This window comes from Anser anser (assembly GCF_964211835.1).
Source record: "Anser anser genome assembly, chromosome: 24".
Lineage (NCBI taxonomy): Eukaryota > Metazoa > Chordata > Aves > Anseriformes > Anatidae > Anser > Anser anser.
Genome location: NC_139745.1, coordinates 4,349,220 through 4,368,380, shown reverse-complemented (window position 1 = coordinate 4,368,380; position 19,161 = coordinate 4,349,220). Strand labels below are relative to the sequence as shown.

At 69.0% G+C, this 19,161-nt stretch overlaps 3 protein-coding genes across 16 annotated transcripts; 1 reads left to right on the top strand and 2 right to left on the bottom strand.

The window, feature by feature from the left end:
• Positions 1 to 1,678: 1,678 nt before the first annotated feature.
• Positions 1,679 to 6,745, bottom strand: PAFAH2 (platelet activating factor acetylhydrolase 2). Of its 6 annotated transcripts, none has more exons than XM_083809956.1 (11): positions 6,701 to 6,745; positions 5,360 to 5,454; positions 4,915 to 5,065; positions 4,594 to 4,690; positions 4,440 to 4,508; positions 4,192 to 4,306; positions 3,103 to 3,216; positions 2,872 to 2,963; positions 2,619 to 2,789; positions 2,356 to 2,504; positions 1,679 to 2,025 (listed from the first exon to the last, which is right to left on the bottom strand). In XM_083809956.1, exons 2-11 carry the CDS (start codon positions 5,447 to 5,449, stop codon positions 1,931 to 1,933), a joined length of 1,143 nt encoding a protein of 380 aa, XP_083666082.1. In that variant the 5' UTR covers positions 5,450 to 5,454; positions 6,701 to 6,745; the 3' UTR covers positions 1,679 to 1,930. The 6 variants fall into 6 exon arrangements, with proteins under 6 accessions (XP_083666082.1, XP_083666081.1, XP_083666083.1 ...); XM_083809955.1 differs by having other exon boundaries at positions 6,669 to 6,727; XM_083809957.1 differs by lacking the exon at positions 6,701 to 6,745 and adding an exon at positions 6,593 to 6,615.
• A 1,658-nt stretch (positions 6,746 to 8,403) lies between these two features.
• On the top strand, positions 8,404 to 16,446 carry EXTL1 (exostosin like glycosyltransferase 1). 4 transcript variants are annotated; one of them, XM_083809817.1, is made up of 12 exons: positions 8,404 to 8,947; positions 9,071 to 10,351; positions 13,070 to 13,163; positions 13,249 to 13,356; positions 13,731 to 13,850; positions 13,938 to 14,070; positions 14,164 to 14,273; positions 14,650 to 14,745; positions 14,826 to 14,912; positions 15,121 to 15,281; positions 15,372 to 15,543; positions 15,732 to 16,446. In XM_083809817.1, the coding sequence occupies exons 2-12, from the start codon at positions 9,417 to 9,419 to the stop codon at positions 15,807 to 15,809; spliced, it is 2,094 nt and encodes a 697-aa protein (XP_083665943.1). In that variant the 5' UTR covers positions 8,404 to 8,947; positions 9,071 to 9,416; the 3' UTR covers positions 15,810 to 16,446. The 4 variants fall into 4 exon arrangements, with proteins under 4 accessions (XP_083665943.1, XP_083665942.1, XP_083665941.1 ...); XM_083809816.1 differs by having other exon boundaries at positions 15,690 to 16,446; XM_083809815.1 differs by having other exon boundaries at positions 15,669 to 16,446.
• SLC30A2 (solute carrier family 30 member 2) lies at positions 15,706 to 18,934 on the bottom strand. Of its 6 annotated transcripts, XM_083809834.1 has the most exons (8): positions 18,762 to 18,934; positions 18,292 to 18,491; positions 17,930 to 18,076; positions 17,638 to 17,791; positions 17,407 to 17,563; positions 17,131 to 17,236; positions 16,910 to 17,044; positions 15,706 to 16,818 (listed from the first exon to the last, which is right to left on the bottom strand). In XM_083809834.1, exons 1-8 carry the CDS (start codon positions 18,809 to 18,811, stop codon positions 16,673 to 16,675), a joined length of 1,095 nt encoding a protein of 364 aa, XP_083665960.1. In that variant the 5' UTR covers positions 18,812 to 18,934; the 3' UTR covers positions 15,706 to 16,672. The 6 variants fall into 6 exon arrangements, with proteins under 6 accessions (XP_083665960.1, XP_083665958.1, XP_083665957.1 ...); XM_083809832.1 differs by having other exon boundaries at positions 17,638 to 18,076; XM_083809831.1 differs by having other exon boundaries at positions 15,706 to 17,044.
• Between the last annotated feature and the right edge of the window lie 227 nt (positions 18,935 to 19,161).

Here is a 19,161-nt window from a genome sequence, read left to right as displayed (position 1 = left end):
CCCAGCAGCTGAGCACAGGGGAGCCGGGAGGGGACGATGGAGCGGAGGAGGGAAGGAGCCTGCCCTGCCCCAGCGACACCGGGGCTCTTCCAAACCCTCCTCATTCCTCTTCTGGGCAAGAAGAGAGCCGGGGACAGGGCCCTGGGCACGGGGGCCAAATCCGGAGAGGGGAGCAGCCCACGGGGGGTGCAGGGCCGGGCAGCCCCTGCTCCCCCTCTCTCCCAGCCCCACGGGCACGGCGATGGCAAGGAGCAGCTCCTGGCGAGCCCAAGGGTTAACGTGTTCGGGAGTCACCCTCCGACCACAGCCGCTCCCCCCCGGCTCCCGAAGGCCCTTACATAAGGCTCCTGCACAATTTATGGCCTTCCTCAGCTGGTGCCGCCACCGGGCTGCTCCGTGCGGTGTCAGAGCAGATGGCGGCGGCGCTAACTTGGGGAGGAAGATGGGACTCGATTTCGGCACCGGTCACTGTCTCTCGCTGTTAGGCAGGATGCAGAAGCACGTCCCCCCCCGACAGGCTCTGTCCCCCCCCAAATCATCGCAGGAATCAACCTTGAGCGTCCCCACCCCACCCTCAGCATCTCAGCAGCACGGTCCCGCTGCTCCCCGCGTTACCACGCCCCAGCCTGCTCCCAGCACCAGAGGCTGTAAAGCAATTAAAAATATATCTGGAAGCCTCGAAAGCACCGGGGGCTTGCGGTCCTGTCTGTGTCGGTCCTTCGTGCCATGGGAGGAGGACAGGAGATGCGTTCTCTGCTGCCACACCTTTCCCCGATCACCCCAGGGCATCCTCAGCCCTCCATTAAGAGGAGACAGCGAGGAGGGGATGCGGCCGTCGCACCGGAGGAGGGAGGGAAGGATGCTGCTCCTCCATTCCCCGCTTACCCCAGGGCCCTGGGGTTTGCTGTCACCGGGCAAGGAACAGCTCAGGCCCCCCAGACCCGAGGCACCCGAGGAAACCTTGCTGCCGCAGGGTCCCGCGAGCTGTGGCACCGTGCACATCCCCAGCGGGAGCCGCGGGGGACAAAGACCAAGCAGATGGCGTGCCACCACCCCGCCGGCGGCAGCAGCTGCCGAGGCAGCGCGTCCAGCACCACCGGCTGCGGCCCCGGCCACAGAGCCCATATGGAAATCTGGGGAGGGTCTGCGGGGCCCTAAACCGGCGGCCCCAGTGCCGCCGGGCTGCTTCGGGACAGCTGAGGACCGGACCCTCCTTAAAGAGCAGCCCTTGTGCTCACGTCTCCGGTATTCCTGGGGACAGGGTTGTGGATGCTTCCGGACTGCTTCCATCCTGCCTCCAGCACGTGCTTGTGCCTGCAGCCTGCTCGCGGCGCTGCTCTCGGTGCTGCACGACCCGGCTGTTTGCTGTGTCACATCCCTGCACCGCCGGGCTGCTCAGAGATGCTTCCTTAAACCACTTTCTTCCCCCCCCTTTCCCCTCCCCAAATTTTGCACTTGAAGCCAGCAATCAGCTCAGCTTCCCGATCAGATCTGCATCGCCTCCGTGCTCGGAGCCCTTTCGCTGCGTCTTTCTTTGCTCTGGTTCTTGTAGCCCCGCTTGGTCCATCCCCAACCCTGCCCCTGCCACTTGTGCCACCGCCGCGGCGCACCCAGCCAGGACCGGAGCTGCCCCCGTGCCCCACGCGTGCGAGAAGGCCGCCACCCAAGGGAGCCCAAGTCCTCGTCCCCAGGGGTTTTATTCCCTGAGCTCCGCAGCCCTCGCTGCCCCACCGCGGGCAGCCCTCGGGCCGGGAGGGATTTCCCGGCACTCCTGGCGAGCGCCGCAGCCACGTCCCATGGGCGCAGTCCCCAGGCCCTGCTCTCCCCAGGGGCCCTCCTGCCCTTCGGGGCTGGCTCCCGAACGTCCTCATGCTGGATACGGGCGGACGATTTCCCGGCTCCCAGCTCCCAGCAGCGGCCTCGCAGCCGGTTACAGGTTGGAGAGGCAGGGAGGTGCTTCCGGCACGACCGAGTCGCCGATGCCATCCAGGAGGTGGTCCCAGCGATTGAAATCCTCCCTCAGGTCTGCGTGGGGCAGAGCCGGGCACGGGGTCACTGCAGCAGTTCCCAGCCTGGCCCCACGTATAAAAGAGGAGCAGCCACCGGGCACCTTGCTTTGCGCAGCGAAGCTTTGCCTTAAGGCAAGGGGTGACCCAAAGATTTCCCAACCAGTGACCCACAACCACGTGGGGTGCCAGAGCCTCGGCCACGTGCGCCTGGAGGACAGGAGCCACGCGGCTCGTGGCCATACGGGATGAGAAGCCCCAAACCAACCCCGGGGGAGGCGGCCCTGCAAGCTGGGGGCTCTCGTGCCCTCCCAAACCCCACCCAACGTGCCCCCCACGCACGCCATACCGAGATGCCTTTGCAGGAAGGCCAGAGCCGCCCGGCTGGTGATGTCCAGGCCCTTGTGGGGGTCGAGGGTGCCCCCCACGCTGAAGATGCGCTTGACGAGCTTCCCGGTGAGAAAGGCGAAGTCGGTTTGGCTGTGGTGCACGGACCCCCTGGGGAAGGGAAGGGAGCGTGGCAGGGGTCCTGCTGCTCCCGGCCGGCTCCTCGCTGCTCCTTTCGGGGCGGGGGGGGGGACCACCGGGTGCCTGCCCCCAGCCCCGACTCACAGCACGGTTATGATCCTCGTCTGGCTGTTTCTGGAGCTCAGCCTCTTCATTTTGGCGATGCTTTCCGGCGTCTGGAACTTCTCGGCGTTGATGAAGAGCACGGGCCTGGGCACCTCCGGGTACAGCGTGTTCTCCAGGGGGAACATCCAGGCGTCGAGAGCCACCGCGCACCTGCGCGGGACGGACGCACGGCGCTGGCCTCGGGCAGCCCCCGGCCCCCCAGCCCCTCGGCAGCACCCCCGGAGCCGCTCACCTGAAGCTGGGCTCCTTCACCAAGGCCAGCACGGCGGTCACCCCCCCGAACGAATGGGCCATGACGGCCACTTTGGCCAGATCAACGCCGTCCTGAAAAAAGGGTGAGCCGGCGTGGCTCCGCATACGTCCCCAGGAAAAGATGCGTGGAACGCGACCTGATCCTGCCTGCAACCCCCCCGGCCCAACGAAGCCCCCGGGCTGCTCCCCCGGCACCCCCGGAGCCGGGTACCTTCAGCACGGAGAGGTCGAAGTCCGGGTGCAGGACGTTGGGGACGGGCTGACCGCCGCGGATGGCCTGGAAGAGACGGAGCGCCCGCACGCACTTGTTCGCTCTCTGATGAACCTGCAGCGAGAGTTGCCCTGGGCAATTAGCCCCCTGCTAATTACAGGCAGGGTCCTCACGGTGCTGCCTTCCCCAGTGTGTCCCCCCCCCCCAGGCTCTTCACTCTAAACCCACAACGCTCGGCCAGGCTTTCCCTGAATTACGGCGGGCGAGAGAGGCTGCAGCACAGCGGCTCCCTCAGGGCTGCAGTGAATTTATTGGGGTGGTTTCCTTTTCCACTGCGATTCACTCCATCTGATACCACGGACCGCCGGAGATAACCCAAAGCCCCCGAAATCCCTCAGTGCTGAGCCGTGCCGGGGAGATGCTGCCCTTCGGCCGAGCCTCTGCTATATTTATAATAATAATAATCTCTGCTGGATTTATCGTTCCCTTTCAACACGTGAACTGAGCACAAGCACATGAGCATAAGCTCGTGGGGTCATTTTTACAGGGAACTATTTCCCTTGTCTGTGCCACGTGCTGTGAAATGGGGCATATGTGAAGCTAACAGGCTGGGAAGCGATTCGGGGCTGCTAAAACACCTCCGACCACTCCGTGTCCTGCAGTTCTCCTGCCACAAATCTCAGCTGCCAGGGTAATCCCCGAGAGGGAGCAAGCGGAGCACAACCAGCAGCAGCAGCAGCAGCAGCAGCAGCAGGGCTGCAGACACGGCCAAGCCCCCCCAGGCTGGGGACAGCCCGGCTCCCTGGGGCACCGGTGACCTTACGCACGCGGGGACGTGGCCAAACCCTGCCGGGCTCCAGCCGGTGTCAGCCTAAAGCCAGGCGGAGGGGGCCCAGGAAACGAAGCCAACCAGGCTGGGCGGATTTTGATCAGCTTGCCAGGAACAAGCTTGGGCTCAGCCCCAGAATTGCCCCCGTATGGGTTGGGGAAGGGCAGGAGAAGCCCCCAGGGAGCGCAGCTCGGCTTGCCCTGGGGTGGGGATTTGACGCGTCCCGCTTTGCCCACCCTTAGCCCCCCCCCGCCCAGCACCTGCATGTTCCGAAAATAAAACTCCTTCTGCCCCTGGGGCACCCGCTGGTGGTGGATCCACTGCTCCTGCCCGCTCCCCGCCGTGCAGAAATACGTCACGGAGGCAGAGCGGTCCCTGCGGCAGCGGGAGGGCAGAGGGCACGTGGGGGGGCAGCACCCCACGTCCAGGCCCCCGTTGGAGGCACCAGCGGGATCGTTTCCCTCTCGGGACCACCGGACCCGTGAGGCGGCGGGGTCCGGGTGCCAACCTGTGCTCCAGCGCCGCCACCACGAAGCCCCGGGACGCCAGCTCCGTGCAGATGGACGAGTACAGGGTGCTGCGGAGGGCCCCCGGTGGGGTCAGGGCTCCCAGCCGGGTCCCCGTCCCGGCTCCAGCCCCGAGCCCCCGGCCCGTCCTCCTACCGAAAAGCCCCCAGGCCGTGGGAGAAGACGACCAGCGGGTACCCGCCGCTGCGGGGTTTGAACGGCGCCTTCCAGCTCACCGGCACTCTGCAGGAGCCTGCGGGGAAGAGAAGGGACCCCGGAAAAAATGGGGGGACGGGCAAACCAGGGTGCTGCCGCCGCAGCGGGTCCCCGCTCAGCTCCGTCACCACCCACGGCACCCTCCCCGCATCCTCCTCACGCCGAGGACAGGCTCCGTGGCCTCAGACCCCACTAAAGTAATGGGGTCCCAGGGCAGGGGAGGCACCCGGGATGGGGTCGGGGTGCCGGCCGCCCCCTTACCGAAGGCGACGTGGAGCAGGGGCGCGCCCCAGCGCTGGCTGTGGCCGGTGGAGTCGGCCAGCCCGCGGCAGTACTCGTAGCGCGGGATCCAGCGCGGCCGCTCGGCCCCTTCCCGGGGCTCGCAGGGGTAGAAGAGGCAGAGGAAGAGCCCCTGGAGGAGAGAGAGGGGACAGGGGGGTGACGCGGGGGGGGCGGCGTGGAGCCCACCGAGGGCTGCGCCCCAGCCCCTCGCACCCGTGCCCACTGCGGGACATCCTCGGCGGGCTCAGGCCCTGCAAAACCCGGGTGGCTGCGGCCACCATGACTGTCCCTGTCCCCGTCCCTTGTCCCTGTCCCCGTCCCTGCCCCTGTCCCTGTCCCTGTCCCTGTCCCTGTCCCCGTCCCTTGTCCCTGTCCCCGTCCCTGTCCCCATCCCCGTCCCTTGTCCCTGTCCCCCGTCCCGTACCTGCTGTGTATGGCCCACCATGACGTCCACGCAGCCCACGCAGTGAGGTCCCTTCCCCGGGGGCAGCGCCAGCGACTGTTCCCCCCCCATGGCACCTGGGTGGAGGCAGGGGGTCAGCGTCCGTGCCCCGCACCCCGACCCAGGATCAGCCTCTTCCTTCCCCCGTCGCCTCCCCGTCACCAAAACCCCGCGCTGAGGCCACCGGGATGCTGACGGGGGGGGGAGAAACAGGGGTCCCGGCTCCCACCGCCCCTCACGAACGACCATGGGCACCTGGGGGTGGCACCTTGGGGTGGCACTGAGGGGTGACAGCGGGACCTGGGGTCCCAGGCGCTGTCCCCAGCCCCGCCGCCGCACCTTGGCCGGCCACGCGCTGCCCCGGCGGGGGCAAAGTCCCCGGGGCCGACCCGAGGCCGTGGTTCCTCGCCCCGTGGGGATTTTAATCCGTCCCGTGCCCAACTCGCCCCTCGCCGTGCCCGGGGACCCGTCCCCGTCCCACCCTGTCCCCGGGGAGGCGTTGGACGGGGCGCAGCAGCGCGGCCGGGCCCTGCGGAGCACGCAGCGCGCGAGCAAGAGGTCAGCGCAGGGCTGCGGGGCCGGACAGCCCCGGGAGCCCTCGGAGCCCCTGGGGACGCCCCTGGGGACACCCCTGGGGACATGAGGGGCAGAGTCCTGCCCCCACCCCCCGCAGAACTACAGCTCCCAGCGTGCCCCTGGGTGGGGACTACAGCTCCCAGAATGCCCCGCAGCCCCCCCCTCCGGACTACAGCTCCCAGCACCCCCCGCGGAACTACAGCTCCCAGCGCCCCCCTCCCCCCAGCCCTGCCTGCAGCTCCCAGGGCTCCCCCCAGTGCTCCCAGTTACCAGTGCAGCTCCCAGTGCGCTCCCAGTGCCCCCCCTATAGCTCCCAGTGCCCCCCCATAGCTCCCAGTGTCCCCCCATAGTTCCCAGTGCCTCCATAACTCCCAGTGCCCCCCATAACTCCCAGTGTCCCCCTATAGCTCCCAGTATACCCCCATAGCTCCCTGTACCCCCCCCATGCCTCCCAGTACCCCCCATAACTCCCAGTGCTCCCCCCCCTTAACTCCCAGTGCTCCCCACAGCTCCCAGTGCCACCCATAACTCCCAGTACCCCCTATAACTCCCAGTGCTGCCATAACTCCCAGTGACCCCTGTCCCAGTTCCCCCTGTGCTCCCAGTGCCCCTCCCACAGCCCCCCGAGCTCCCAGTTACCCTCTGTGCCCTCCAGCTCCAGCACCCCTCCGGCACCACCATCCCCCAGTACCCCCCCAGCGCTCCCCGCTGTCACCAGTGCAGGGGGACACAGCTCCCAGCACACACCAGTGCTCCCAGCACTACAGCTCCCAGTGCCACGCGTGGGCGGGGACTACAGCTCCCAGTAGCCACCAGTGCGGGACACAGTGCCTAGTGCCACCAGTGGAAAACCGGAGCTCCCAGTGCCACCAGTGCAAAACCAGAGGCTCCCAGTGCAAAACCGGAGCTCCCAGTGCAAAACCTGAGCTCCCGGTGCCACCAGTGGAAAACCGGAGCTCCCAGTACAAACCCAGAGCAAAACCAGAGCTCCCAGTGCAAAACCGGAACTCCCAGTGCAAACTCAGTGTAAAACCAGAGCTCCCAGTGCAAAACCAGTGCAAAACCAGAGCTCCCAGTGCAAAACCAGAACTCCCAGTGCAAACCCAGTGCAAAACCGGAGCTCCCAGTTGGAAACCAGAGCTCCCGGTGCAAATCCAGTGCAAAACCAGAGCTCCCAGTGCCCCACTCACCCCAGTCCCCCAGCCTCTGCAGGGCTGCCCTGACCTGCCTGCCCTGCCGCCGGGGCTGGGACGGTCCCCACGGTCCCCACGCCCCCCCCCCACGGTCCCCACGCCCCCCCCCCGACCCCACGCGTGGGTCCCGCTGCCCCCCCCCCGCTCCGTGCCCTGGCTCCCGCCCCCCCCCCCGCGGTAATCCCCTGGGCGGCGGGGGATTAAAACTCCCCGCGGGGCCGAGCTGTCCCCGGGGCCGGGCAAAGAGCCAAAGGCTGGGTTAAAAATACTACAAAACACCACAAAACACCCTAAAAACACAGAAACCCCCCCCGCCGAGCTCCTGCCCACGCAGCCCACGCGGGGCTCCCGGTGCGCTCGGTTCCTCCCCCGGGGAAACCGAGGCACGGGTGGGCTCCGGGGGTGTCACCGCGCCTGTCCCGCGGGTCGCCCCCCCTGCCCCGCGTGGGAGCCAGCCCCTGGCGTGTCCCCCCCGTGTCCCACGCGTGTCCCGGGGCAGCGTCCACGGGGGTTCCATTGAAAGGATTCACCCCGCCCACGCTCCCACTCGTGTTTTTTGTTTTTTTTTTTTCCAGTTTGTCCAGCGGATGGCTAATTGGGGCGGGGGTCGGAGGGGGGGGTCAGGCCAGGTGGTCCCCGTCACGGGAGAGACCCCCGAGAGCAAGGACACGAGTGGGGACACGGGGCGTGGGGACACGGGGCGTGCCGTGGGGTCGGCGCTAGGACCCCGCGGACCCCCGGGCGCCCCCTCCCACCGCGGGGAACCCCTGGCCCACGTGGGACCCCCGCGGGCGCGGCCAATGGGAGGGCGCCGGGGGAGGAGGGTGGGGTCCGCGGGCCACGCCCACGGGGGGAGGGCGGCCAATGGGAGCGGAGGGGGCGTGGCCGAGGGCGAACGTTGTGACGGTGGGACCGGGAGGGAGGGGGCGCGGGGCGGGGGGGAACGCCGAGGGGAGGGGTCACGGGGCGGGAGGGGGGGGGGGAAGGGACAGCCGGACAGCCCCGGGGGGACGGGGGGACGGGGGGGGGGGGGGAACGGACGGACAGACGGACGGACAGACGGACGGACAGACGGCTCGAGGTGGGGGGGGACACGCAGCCTGACACGGGGTCCCGGGGACAGCCAGCCAAGGGGGGGCACAGGTAGCAAAGCCCGGGGGGGGGGGGGGGGGGGGGGGGGAAGGACAAGGACGGACGGACAGGACACGGGACGGACAGACAGCCCGGGGCAGGGACAGACGGACAGCAAGGCGACAGGAGGGGGGGGGGGGGGTTGTCACCTGGGGGCAGTGACACGACCACGGGAGGGGAGAGAGGGAGAAAACTGGGACACCCCTAATCCTAATCCCAATCCCAATCCTAAATCCCCATCCCGATCCCAAACCCCATCCCAATCCTAATCCCAATCCCCAATCCTAAATCTCCATCCCAAACCCCAATCCCCATCCCAAACCCCAATCCCCATCCCAAACCCCAATCCCCATCCCATTCCCAAATCCCCATCCCAAACCCCAATCCCCATCCCCATCCCAATCTCCATCCCCATCCCAATCCCCATCCCAATCCCAATCCCCTCGCCGCGATGGGCTGCAGGCAGCGGCGGGGTCCCCCCCGGGGCTGGGGGCCGGGGGGGCGCTGGGACCGATCCGCAGCCTCCCCCCGCTGCTCCTAGGGAGGCTCCGAGCCTCCGGCAGCGCCTCCGCCGGGAGGCCGAGCCCCACGGGAGGGCCGGGGATGGCGAACGGGGCAGCCGCACGCAGCGACCCGCGAGGGCACCGGCACCACCGGAGGAACACCGGAGGTACGGGGACGGGGACGGGGCTGGGAAGTGCCGGGGGGGGGATGAGGGAGGGGGGGTCCCGGCGGCCCCACGGGCTGACACAGTTGGCAGGGAGGCGATCATGCGACCTCGCTCCCTCTCTAGGGATTTGAAGCTGGGCCAAACGGCGGTGGAAATGTGATTGTCGCCGCACCGAGCCTGCGAGCCGAGGAAACGCAGCGCCGGAGGGACGGGAGGGACACCAAGGGGACAGGAGCGGGACACCGGAGGGACAGGAGCGGGACGCCTCGCACCAGCCCCGGTTCTTGCTCCGCAGCCGGAGGGTTCCCAGACCCCACGGAGCCGGGCACGGAGAGGGGACCGCGGGTCCTCGGTGTCCCCGCACGCCTCCAACACCACGGGCCAGCCCGGAGCCGTCCCCCGCCAGCCTCGCGACCGGACTCCGTCACCCGTCGGAGCCCGATGAGCAGCCGAGGCCGCGCGTGAACCTATGCAGGCCAGGAAGAAATACATTCTCGTGACTTTCCTCGCCTCCTGGCTCCTGCTCTTCCTCCTCGGAGGGGACCGCCTGCGCCGTTTCGCTTTCTTTTCCCGGACGAAAGCCGGGGCCCGGAGGAGCTGGCCCCGCTGGGCTGATCGGTCCCTCCTCAAAAGCTTCGGGGACCCCGAGGAGCCGCAGAGCCATGGGGACCCCCCGCCGCCCTCGCCCCGGGCACGGCGGGCGGCGCGGCTGAGCGCCTACAAGGGCAGCCGGTGCCGCATGGAGACCTGCTTCGACCTCGGCCGGTGCCAGAGGCACGGCTTCAAAGTCTTCACCTACCCGCGGGAGCGCGGCGAGCCCGTGTCCGAGAGCTACGGCAAGATCCTGGCCTCCATCGAGCGCTCGCGCTACTACACGCCGCGCCCCGAGGAGGCCTGCCTCTTCGTCCTGGGCATCGACACGCTGGACCGCGACCGCCTCTCGGGCCACTATGTCCCCGACGTGGACGAGAAGCTCCGCGGCTTCCCGCTGTGGAACGGCGGCCGCAACCACCTCGTCTTCAACCTCTACTCGGGCACGTGGCCCAACTACACCGAGGAGCTGGGCTTCGACGTCGGCCAGGCCATGCTGGCCAAGGCCAGCTTCTACGCCGAGAGCTTCAGGCCCGGCTTCGACGTCTCCATCCCCCTGTTCCCCAGGGACCACCCGCAGCGGGGCGGGCAGAGGGGGTGGCTGCGGCGCGGCGCGGTGCCCCCGAAGAAGAAATACCTGCTGGCCTTCAAGGGGAAGCGTTACCTGACCGGCATCGGCTCCGGCACCAGGAACGCGCTGCACCACATCCACAACGGGAAGGACATCGTCTCGCTCACCACCTGCAAGCACGGCAAGGACTGGGAGAAGCACAAGGACACGCGCTGTGACAAGGACAACGTCGACTACGAGAAGTGAGTGGGGTGGGGAAGGGGACGGATGGGAGAAGGGGTCCAAACCCCGTGCGTTGGGGGGGATGCGGCCACGCTGGGTGAGCAACGGGGAGAGGGGAGGGTTTGGGGCTCTCCCCCCGGCGTCCCGGCCTCGTTTCGAGGTGGGCAGGAAGGTGTTGGTTGTGCGGGGTTTTCCTGCTGTGCATTAAAGTTGGAGCAATCTGGCCAGAGCGGCTCTTATCTGCGATCGCCGCGGCCGCCCCTAATACGATTTCCCTTTTTCCCGACGCTGGTGAATGATGCTTTTCTTCTCCCCACCTCCCGCCCTCCCCTAACGTAAATGTTTGTCCTGGAGATGAGCCCGAAGCATCCCCCCCGCCCAATCTCAGCTACAAATCCCATCGAACCGGCGGGTGCTCGGCGTCCCGGGGGGGGGACAGCCCCGAGCTCCCTCCTCGGGGACAGCGGGGGCACTGTGCGGTGGCACCTGCTGGAAAAACAGGATGGGGACAAAGTTCTGCGAGTCTGTGGGGTCCCAGGACCGAGGAGATGCACACCGGCTGCTCGCCTTCCCGTCCTGCCCTCAGCCAGGGCGGTTTGGGTGGAAAAAAAGCAGTCGGTGCCAGGACGAAGCGCGAGGACAAGCGGGGAGGTCCCCATCCCGCTGCCTGCGGACAGCCCACGGCCACCCGGCCCCGAGAGCAGATGGAAGGGCCGCGTGGGACATCATCCTCAAAGCGTCTTAGGAGGTGCCGGGAGGTAAAAGTGAAGCCGGGGACTGGGGGCACTGGGATTAGCCAGGGCTCCGGGGCCGCTCGAGCGTCGCCTGGCCTCGACACGGCACCGTCAGCCCCCGCCGTGGGGCTGTTTTTTGGGGACGGGGCACGGCGGGACGGTGGGACGCGAGGTGGGCTGGCGGGACGGGGCCCAAGGTCAGCCCTGCGCTGTGGGGTGGGAAATGCCCCTCCCAGGTAATCCCGTAATGCTGTGTGCGAGTACAGGGGGATTTGCACCTCGCCCGGGACGGCTTTGGCCGGCAGATAGATGGGGGACACGTGGCAGGGTCCTGGCGCGTGACCCCGTGTCTCTGCTGTCCCCTCACCCCCATGGGACACGCGGGCAGAAAGCCACCGGCATCTCCCTCGGGCATTTGTGCCCTCCAGCCCCAAGAGGGACAGGCCCAGCACCGGGGCAGTGACAGAGGGACGGTGGGGACAGGCCAGCGGGGGGAGGACACACCAAGTTGGGCAAAGCGAGAGCCCAGTTCTCCCAGCGCTTCGGGGCCGTCCCGGTTTGCTGGGGGAAATGGGAAGGAGCCGTGGCCCCCAACCAGCCCGTGGTGTGCAGCGGGATGGGGCCGGCCTCGCTCGGGGCTCCGTCGCCCTCCTCGTGCCCGGCGTCGCCTAAACCACCCGGTTCCGTGCCCGCACGGAGCGGGGCTCGTAGCAGCACCGCGATCCTGCCCGCGCTGCAACCGTACCCGAGAGCCTTTGGGGAAGGCTCCCTGGAGCCCGCGGGTCCCCCGGCAGCGCCGTGCCCGCCCGGAGCCGCTCGGAGGGGACGTGGTGGGCGCCCGGCCCGGCCCCTAACAAAACAAGGAAGCCCTGACGGCGCGAGCGCCCGGAAACCGCAGCGCGTCGGGAGTCAAATATTTCCATCGGGAGGTTTCGGCCCCGCAGCCCAGCCGGCGCCAGCCTCCCCGCCACGGCTGCCGGCGAGGGAAGGATGCTCGGACCCCCCTCCCCGGGACGCATCCTGCCGGGTCCCCACCGAGTGGGTGGCAGCGGGGTGGCCCCGAAGGGCGAGCGCTGGAGGTGCCCGGCCCGAAGGATGTCACCGTCGGGGTTGTCGCTGCCGTGGTTTCGTGGGGCGTCGGGCCAGGAGCTGGGGTGTTCGCGAGGCAGGGAGCACCCACGGGGATTTGGTGTCTGTCGGGGACGCGGGGATGAGCCCTGCGGAGGTGGGTTTTGTTCCTAAACCTGCGTGCTGGGCTGGTTTCCTGCAGGGATGCTCCAGGGTGCTTCAGCACCCACCAAGGGGGGGGCTCGTCCTCCACGTCCCCACCACAGCCAGGTCTAGGAGACCTTTCCCCCGGGGACCAGCACCCCTTTGGCCCCGCAGCCCCCCCGGCGGGGCTGTGTGTGTGTCCCATCCCCTCCAGGCCCTCCCCGCAGGCAGGAACAGACGGGGTCTGTCCCAGCTCAGTGTCAATATTGGATTTTCCGGTGCGGTCGCAGGGCCCCGGCAGCGAAGGCGCCTCTCCCCCCCCCCGGCGGCACAGACGGGGCTTTCATAGCCCGCGGCCCTGCCGGCCCTCCTGCCCCCCCCCAAAAAAAAAATGCTGCTGGGGCGGGCACGGCCGCTCCTGCCCTGCAAGCCTGGGCACGGCGCAGGAGTCACCGCAGTTTCGGGCTCGGGGGTTCGGGCGCTGCATTGCGGGGCGGTGTGGAGGGGGCTGTGCTCCCCCCCCCCCGGGTAACGCCGGGGGTCTCCTGACCCTTTCTTTGGGGTGGGTTTGGTTCCTGGCTCTGCAACAGGTTCCCTTTGAGGGCATCTCCCAGGGCGCTGCAGCCCCACCAGCCCTGTGGAGCGGCGGCTTTTTGGGGCCAAACCCAGCCCTGGTCCATCCTAACCCCACGGGGTGGGTGCCCGGCCTCGTAGGGTGCCAACAAAAGCCTGTGGGGTGCACATGGGTGGGGGGGGGGGCTGTGCCCGACCCCCACCACGTCCCCCTGCCAGGTTCGACTACCAGGAGCTGCTGCACAACTCCACCTTCTGCATCGTGCCCCGCGGCCGGCGCCTGGGCTCCTTCCGCTTCCTGGAGGCGCTGCAGGTACGCGGGGGGTCTGGGGGGGACACAAGGGACCCGCCTGCGGGGTCCCCGGGCTCTGTCCCAGCCCCTGTGGGGTCCCGTGCAGGCCGCCTGCATCCCCGTGCTGCTGAGCGATGGCTGGGAGCTGCCCTTCTCCGAGGTGATCGACTGGAGCAAAGCCGCCGTGGTGGGCAGTGAGAGGCTGCTCCTGCAGGTACCGGGGCCGGATCCTGCCCCGTGCTGGGCACCGGGGAACCCCCAGTGGGGGGGGGATGACCCCAAATGTCCCCGCTTTTGGGGGGGGTAAAACCTCTGCAGACAACCGCAGCATCCCTCCTGCGTGGGGATGCAGGGGGTCCCATCCCAGCCCTCGGGCATTGCTCAGCTGGGGGGCGCTGAGCATCTCCGCAAACCCTCGGGGAGGTTCTGGGCCTGATCCTGCTCCGCAGAGAGGGCTGGGGCCACGGCACAGCATCCCTGGCTGCGGGGGGACCCCTTGGAGGTCTCAGGGGGACAAACCAGCCCTGCTGGGGGCTATCGGGGAGGGGGGGGCAGCGAGGTGAGAAACCAGCGCCCCCCGTCCCGCAGATCCCCTCCGCTGTGCGCTGCATCCACCCGGAGCGCGTGCTGGCCTTCCAGCAGCAGACCCAGTTCCTGTGGGACGCCTACTTCTCCTCCGTCGACAAGATCGTGCACACCACGCTGGAGGTGAGCGCGGCCCCACGGGGCTCCCCCCCCCCGGGTTAGCGGGACCCCCCCCCGGGACGCCGACGGCACCTCCTCGACCCCTGGCAGATCATCAAGGACCGGCTGCTCCCGCACCGCTCGCGCTCCCGCTTCCTCTGGAACGCGCCCCCCGGGGGGCTGCTGGCCCTGCCTGACTTCTCCACGCACGTCGGGGACTTCCCCTTCTACTACCTGCAGCACGGTAGGACCCCCGCGTCCCCCCCCTGGCTGAGCACCGCGGGCTTGGTGCGCATCCTGACGCCTCTCCGCTGCCCCTCTCCCTCCCAAATCGCAGGCTCCAGCCCCTCCGACAAGTTCACGGCGCTCGTCCGCGCCGTCTCGCCGCTGTCCCAGCCCCTCCTCAGGCTCGTCCAGGCCGTCTCCAAGTCCCAGTACTGCGCGCAGGTGGGGGGAGATGGGGGACGGGGGCACATCGGGAGGGATGGGGCAGGTTCCCGGGGGCTGGGAAGGGCCGGGGTGGGATTGGGGTGGGATTGGGGGGCTGGCAGTGCTTGTGTTACCCCTTGGGGGGCAGAGCTGGCCCCTCCTCGCGGTGCTGGGACCAGCCTTGGTTGCATCCTGGCTCCAAACCCTCGTGGGATGGTTTTGGGGTGGAAGAGGCGCAGCCCTACTGAGAGCTGAGCTGGAGCCGGTCCCGCTGCTGGATCGGGGCGGGCCTCAGCCCTGCAAACCCCAACACACCAACATGCCCCAGGGGGGCAGCCTGGCCAAATGCCCTCCTGACACCCCCCAGCCCTGCTTTTTCACACCCCCCCTGCAGATCCTGGTGCTGTGGAACTGCGAGAAGCCACCGCCACCGACCGAGAAGTGGCCCCAAATCGCGGTGCCCCTGACCGTCATCGAGGGCAGGAGGAAGGTACGAGGAGCCGGGATGCGTGGGGAGCCGGGCACCCACCCCGGGGCACAACCCAAATTGAATTTCCCCCCCCGCTGCAGCTCAGCGACCGCTTCTTCCCCTACGCCGCCATCCGGACGGACGCTGTGCTCAGCCTGGACGAGCACAGCAGCCTCTCCACCAGCGAGGTGAGGCCGTGGGCACCGCGATCCCCGGCCCCACAGAGCTGGACGAGCCCCGTGCCGAGCCAGCAGGATGCTCAGCGGCCACCGTGGGGCTGGCAGGGAGCCGTGCCCGCTGTCCCCATGTCCCCACACCCGAGGGACACCTCAGGGGGACGGCAGGGGCGGCGATGGGTCCCCACGGCCCGCTGACGCCATCCCCTGCCCGTGCCAGGTGGACTTTGCCTTCGTGGTGTGGCGCAGCTTCCCCGAGCGCATCGTGGGCTTCCCCGCCTCGAGCCACTTCTGGGACGCCGAGCAGCAGCGCTGGGGCTACACCTCCCGGTGGACCAACGAGCTCTCCATCGTCCTCACCGCCGCCGCCTTCTACCACAGGTACCGCAGCCCGCCGGGCAGCCGGGGAGAGCCCCGCGAGCCGGGGGGGGGCACGGCCGGATCCTGCCCCCGCCTCGCTGCCTCCCCCAGGTATTACCACAGCCTCTTCACGGGGTTCCTGCCCGCGGGGCTGCGCGAGCTGGCGGGCGGCCTGGCCGCCTGCGAGGACATCCTGATGAACGTCCTGGTGGCCGCCGTCACCAAGCTGCCGCCCATCAAGGTCGCCCAGAGGAAGCAGCACAAGGAGGCCGTGCCCCAGCAGGTAGGGGGTGAGGAGGGGGTGCTGAGACCCCCCCAGAGCCGGGAGCAGAGCCGCTGAACCCCCGCGCTCTTCCCCCTGCCCAGGTGAAGGGCACGGCGGCGACCAGCGGCCGGGGTTTCTCGCAGCAGCAGGACTGCCTCAACCAGGTGGCGGACTGGTTCGGGTACATGCCCCTCGTGTCCTCCCAGCTGCGCCTCGACCCCGTGCTCTTCAAGGACCAGGTCTCCGTCCTGCGCAAGAAATACCGCCACTTGGAGAGGCCCTGAGCCCTGCTGGGCGCCCCGTCCCCATCGCACGGACCTCGCGGGGAGCAGCGGATCCCTCCCGGAGTGAGCGCTGGGGTGGCTGCCGATGGGGTTTTACTCGGTATTGGGTTTTACCAGTACAGTAAAGGTCAGGGGAGGCACAGAGACGGATGCCGGGTGAGCAGAGTCCGGCTGGAGGCTGCAGGATGCGGGATGAGCCAGCTGTGCCTGGTGGCGGCGCAGCAGGGGACCCCGGTGCCACCGTGCCCAGCACATCGGGGCCGTCCTTGGGGCTTGGTGGTGGCTGCTGCGTTCCCAGGCACGGTCCCCAAGCAGTGGCAGCACCCAGGAGGCTGCGTTCGGGGCAGCCCCACACTAGCAGCGTCCCCACCAGGTGCTGCAGAGGTGCCCGTGTCCCTGCGATGGTTTCATGCACCGGGCGCTTCTGCCACCGTCCCCACCCCACGAGCAGCAGGGAGGGGACAGCGAGTGCTTGAGCTTCCCAAAAGCAAACAGGGGAGTGATAAGAGGTGAGAGCACTGCAATCATCCTCCCTCCCCAGGCTGGGACGGACCCTGAGCACCCGGGGGCTCCTCCCCAGGTGCCCCTGCACCCCCCTTTCCTCCCCAAAGTGAAATAAAAGGGATATTTCAACTGCTTTTCCCAGCTGCACTGAAACTGTGAGAATCAAGGCCCCCGCGCCGCCCTTCTCCGCAGCCCTGGCCCCGTCCTTGCTCCCGTCGCCCGCAGACCAAACCCCGCAGACACAAGGTCGTCCGTCGGCGCGGCCGTCCCCCGCGGGGCCACCGTTTGCTCTGGTTTATTTGCCTCCTGTTAAAAGTTCATAGGAGCAGGACGGCGTCGCTGGGGCTCGGGGTGGGGGCTCAGTCGCGGGGGGGCTGGCACTCGCGGCAGTCCCGCATGTCCTCGGAGTAGCTCTCGATCTGGATGGTGGTGGTGTGGAAGCGGAAGGCGCGCTGCAGCCGCGAGCTGGCCTCCTCCAGCACCTCCTGCGCGTTGGCGCCCGCGTCTGCAAGGACACCGGGGGGGGGTGTGTGTCGGGGTGCGGGTGAGCCCCCAAATCCTTCCCCCCACCACCCCCCTGGTCCCCCCACACTCACTGATGGCGATGTGCACCGAGAGCAGCGGCTGCGCTGCCGTCAGCGCCCAGATGTGGAGGCTGTGCACGGCCTCCACGCCGCCCACCGCCAGCAGCGTCTCCCGCACGGCGTTGAAGTCCATGCCCCTGGGGGTGCCTGGGGGGAGACACGGCGCGGGGCGGGTCAGGGTCACGGCACCCGTGGGTGGTTTTCCCCATCCCCCGGCCCCGGCGGGTCCCTACCTTCCATGAGGACGAGGAGGACGTCGCGGAGGATGGTCAGCGTTGTCCCCAGCACCAGGGCGGAGAAGAGGAAGGTGCAGATGGGATCCACGTACTTGTACTCGGGCTGGGAGAGGTGGCAGAGGGTGAGGTCCTGCTCAGTGCCATCCCCCGCCTCCAAATCCCCATCAGACTCAGTCCCACCCATCTCACCCCCACGTGCAGCCAGGACTGGACGAGCCACCATCCCCACATCCCCCTCCCAAGCGTCCCCTCAGCCCCCAGCACCACCCCGACCTTAAAGAAGATGACGTAGGACGCGACGAGGACGCCGACGCTCTGCAGCAGGTCCCCCACGACGTGGACGAAGGCAGCGCGGACGCTGGCGTTGGGCTGCTCGCCCGGCGCTCCGTGGCTGTGCCCGTGCCCCGTCTGGTGCAGAGCCACCCCCATCCTGCGGGCAGGGCAGCGGTGACGTCCCCGGCCACCGGGGTCCCCCGCGGAGGGGTGGCAGCGTGTCGTACGTACACGATGTTGACGGCCACGGCGCAGGCGGAGGTGATGAGCATGACGCCGCCCTCGATGTCGTAGTCGGCCGAGAGCAGGCGCTGGGCCGCCAGGTACACCAGGACGCCCGTCACCACCCAGATGGAGAGCACGGAGAGCAAGGCCCCCAGGATCTCTGCGGAGAGCCCCACGTCGTCACCATGCCAGGCTCCCGTGGGGACAGCACCCTGGGGTGCCCCCACCTTGCCGGGGTGCTCCCCGTGTGCACCCCGTGGGGCTGGCAGTGGGGTTCCCGGGGGGGCCGTGCCGTTACCTGCCCGGTGCCAGCCGAAGTTCATGGTTTTGGTGGCGGGGCGCGAGGACACCCAGAGGGCGAAGAGGCTGATCATGACGCTGGCGAAGTCCGTCAGGAGGTGGGCAGCGTCCGTCAGGATGGCCAGGCTGTGCGCCAGGTACCCGCCTGCGGTCACACAAAAGGGGGGCGGGGGGGAGAGATCGGGGGGGGGGTCCCTACTCAGGGCCAGACACAGACCAGGTCACCCCGGGCCGAAATGGGGCGCCCTGCCCGCACCTTGCTTGCGCCCATTGCGCAGATGAGGACGAGAGAGGCCACGCAGGGAAACGCAGCTGCTCAGGGCACGACCGCCCTGGCCGCACCCCGCACCCAGCACTCACCCACGGCTTCCCCCACCATGAAGACGAGGCAGATGCCGGCGGCCACGTAGAGCTTCCTGCGCGCCCGCTGCTGCTGCCCGGGGTGGTCGGCGGCCCCCAGCGCGTGGCAGTGCCGGCGGCGCCGCGTGCCCAGCTCCAGGGCGGGCGCCTGGCCCTGCGGCGAGCTGTGCCCGTCCTCCTGCACCGTCCCCAGGTAGGACCTGCGGGGGGACGGGTGACAGCGGGGGACAGCGGGGCGCCAAGCGGTGCTGGCGCTGGGCACGGCGGGGTGCCCAGATGGGAGAACAGGGGGAAAAGAGGGGACGCGCTGCCCTCCCTTCGTGCTCAGCACTGCTCCCCCTGTATCCCCTTCTCCTCCCCAGCAAGAGCCACCCTTCCCCGGTCAAAAGGCTTTTGGGGACGCCATCTGGGACCCCAAAAGGGGAAGGGGGGGGACGTGCACGTCCCCATCCCTCAGGGCACCCCCTTACCCGGCTGCGCCCTCGGTCAGCAGGTGCCGCTTCTCCTCGCCGGCCGCCATCGGGGCCGGGGCCGGTGACCCCGGTGGGTGCGTGGCGGGCGCTGGTGGCAGCCGGTGGCCTCGGTGGCGGCCGTGTGAAAGCGCCGGGGACTCGTGTGCAAAGCCAAGCCGGGGGAGGCAGGGCCAGGCCGGCTGCAAAGCGCCCGCCGCCGCCGCCGCCTCGCCCCCCTGGGGGGGCCCTGCCTCACCCTGCACCCTGGGGAGGGGTCCCGGTGCTGGGGGGCTGCTGTGAGCTCCCCCCCTGTAGGCACCCTGGGGTGCCCCAGGAGCTGCGCATGCTTCAGGACTCGGCTGTGGTCACCCCACTGAGGCAGGGGGAGGGCGGGGAGGGCGGGGACCCCCCCGAGCCC

Excerpts from the sequence above, each read along its gene's own strand:
- PAFAH2 (XM_083809953.1), bottom strand. The coding sequence starts at position 6,018 with ATGTCCCCAGGGGTGTCCCCAGGGGCGTCCCCAGGGGCTCCGAGGGCT. Across the intron at positions 4,691-4,914 it reads CCTGCTCCACGTCGCCTTCG|GCTCCTGCAGAGTGCCGGTG; the intron begins GTAAGGGGGCGG and ends TCTTCCCCGCAG. Across the intron at positions 4,509-4,593 it reads CACGGCCTGGGGGCTTTTCG|CACCCTGTACTCGTCCATCT; the intron begins GTAGGAGGACGG and ends GGCCCTCCGCAG.
- EXTL1 (XM_083809814.1), top strand. The coding sequence starts at position 9,417 with ATGCAGGCCAGGAAGAAATACATTCTCGTGACTTTCCTCGCCTCCTGG. Across the intron at positions 10,352-13,069 it reads GACAACGTCGACTACGAGAA|GTTCGACTACCAGGAGCTGC; the intron begins GTGAGTGGGGTG and ends TCCCCCTGCCAG. Across the intron at positions 15,282-15,371 it reads GCCGCCGCCTTCTACCACAG|GTATTACCACAGCCTCTTCA; the intron begins GTACCGCAGCCC and ends TGCCTCCCCCAG.
- SLC30A2 (XM_083809830.1), bottom strand. The coding sequence starts at position 18,811 with ATGGCGGCCGGCGAGGAGAAGCGGCACCTGCTGACCGAGGGCGCAGCC. Across the intron at positions 18,077-18,291 it reads CATGGTGGGGGAAGCCGTGG|GCGGGTACCTGGCGCACAGC; the intron begins GTGAGTGCTGGG and ends GTGTGACCGCAG. Across the intron at positions 17,564-17,637 it reads GCCGTGGCCGTCAACATCGT|GATGGGGGTGGCTCTGCACC; the intron begins GTACGTACGACA and ends CCCTGCCCGCAG.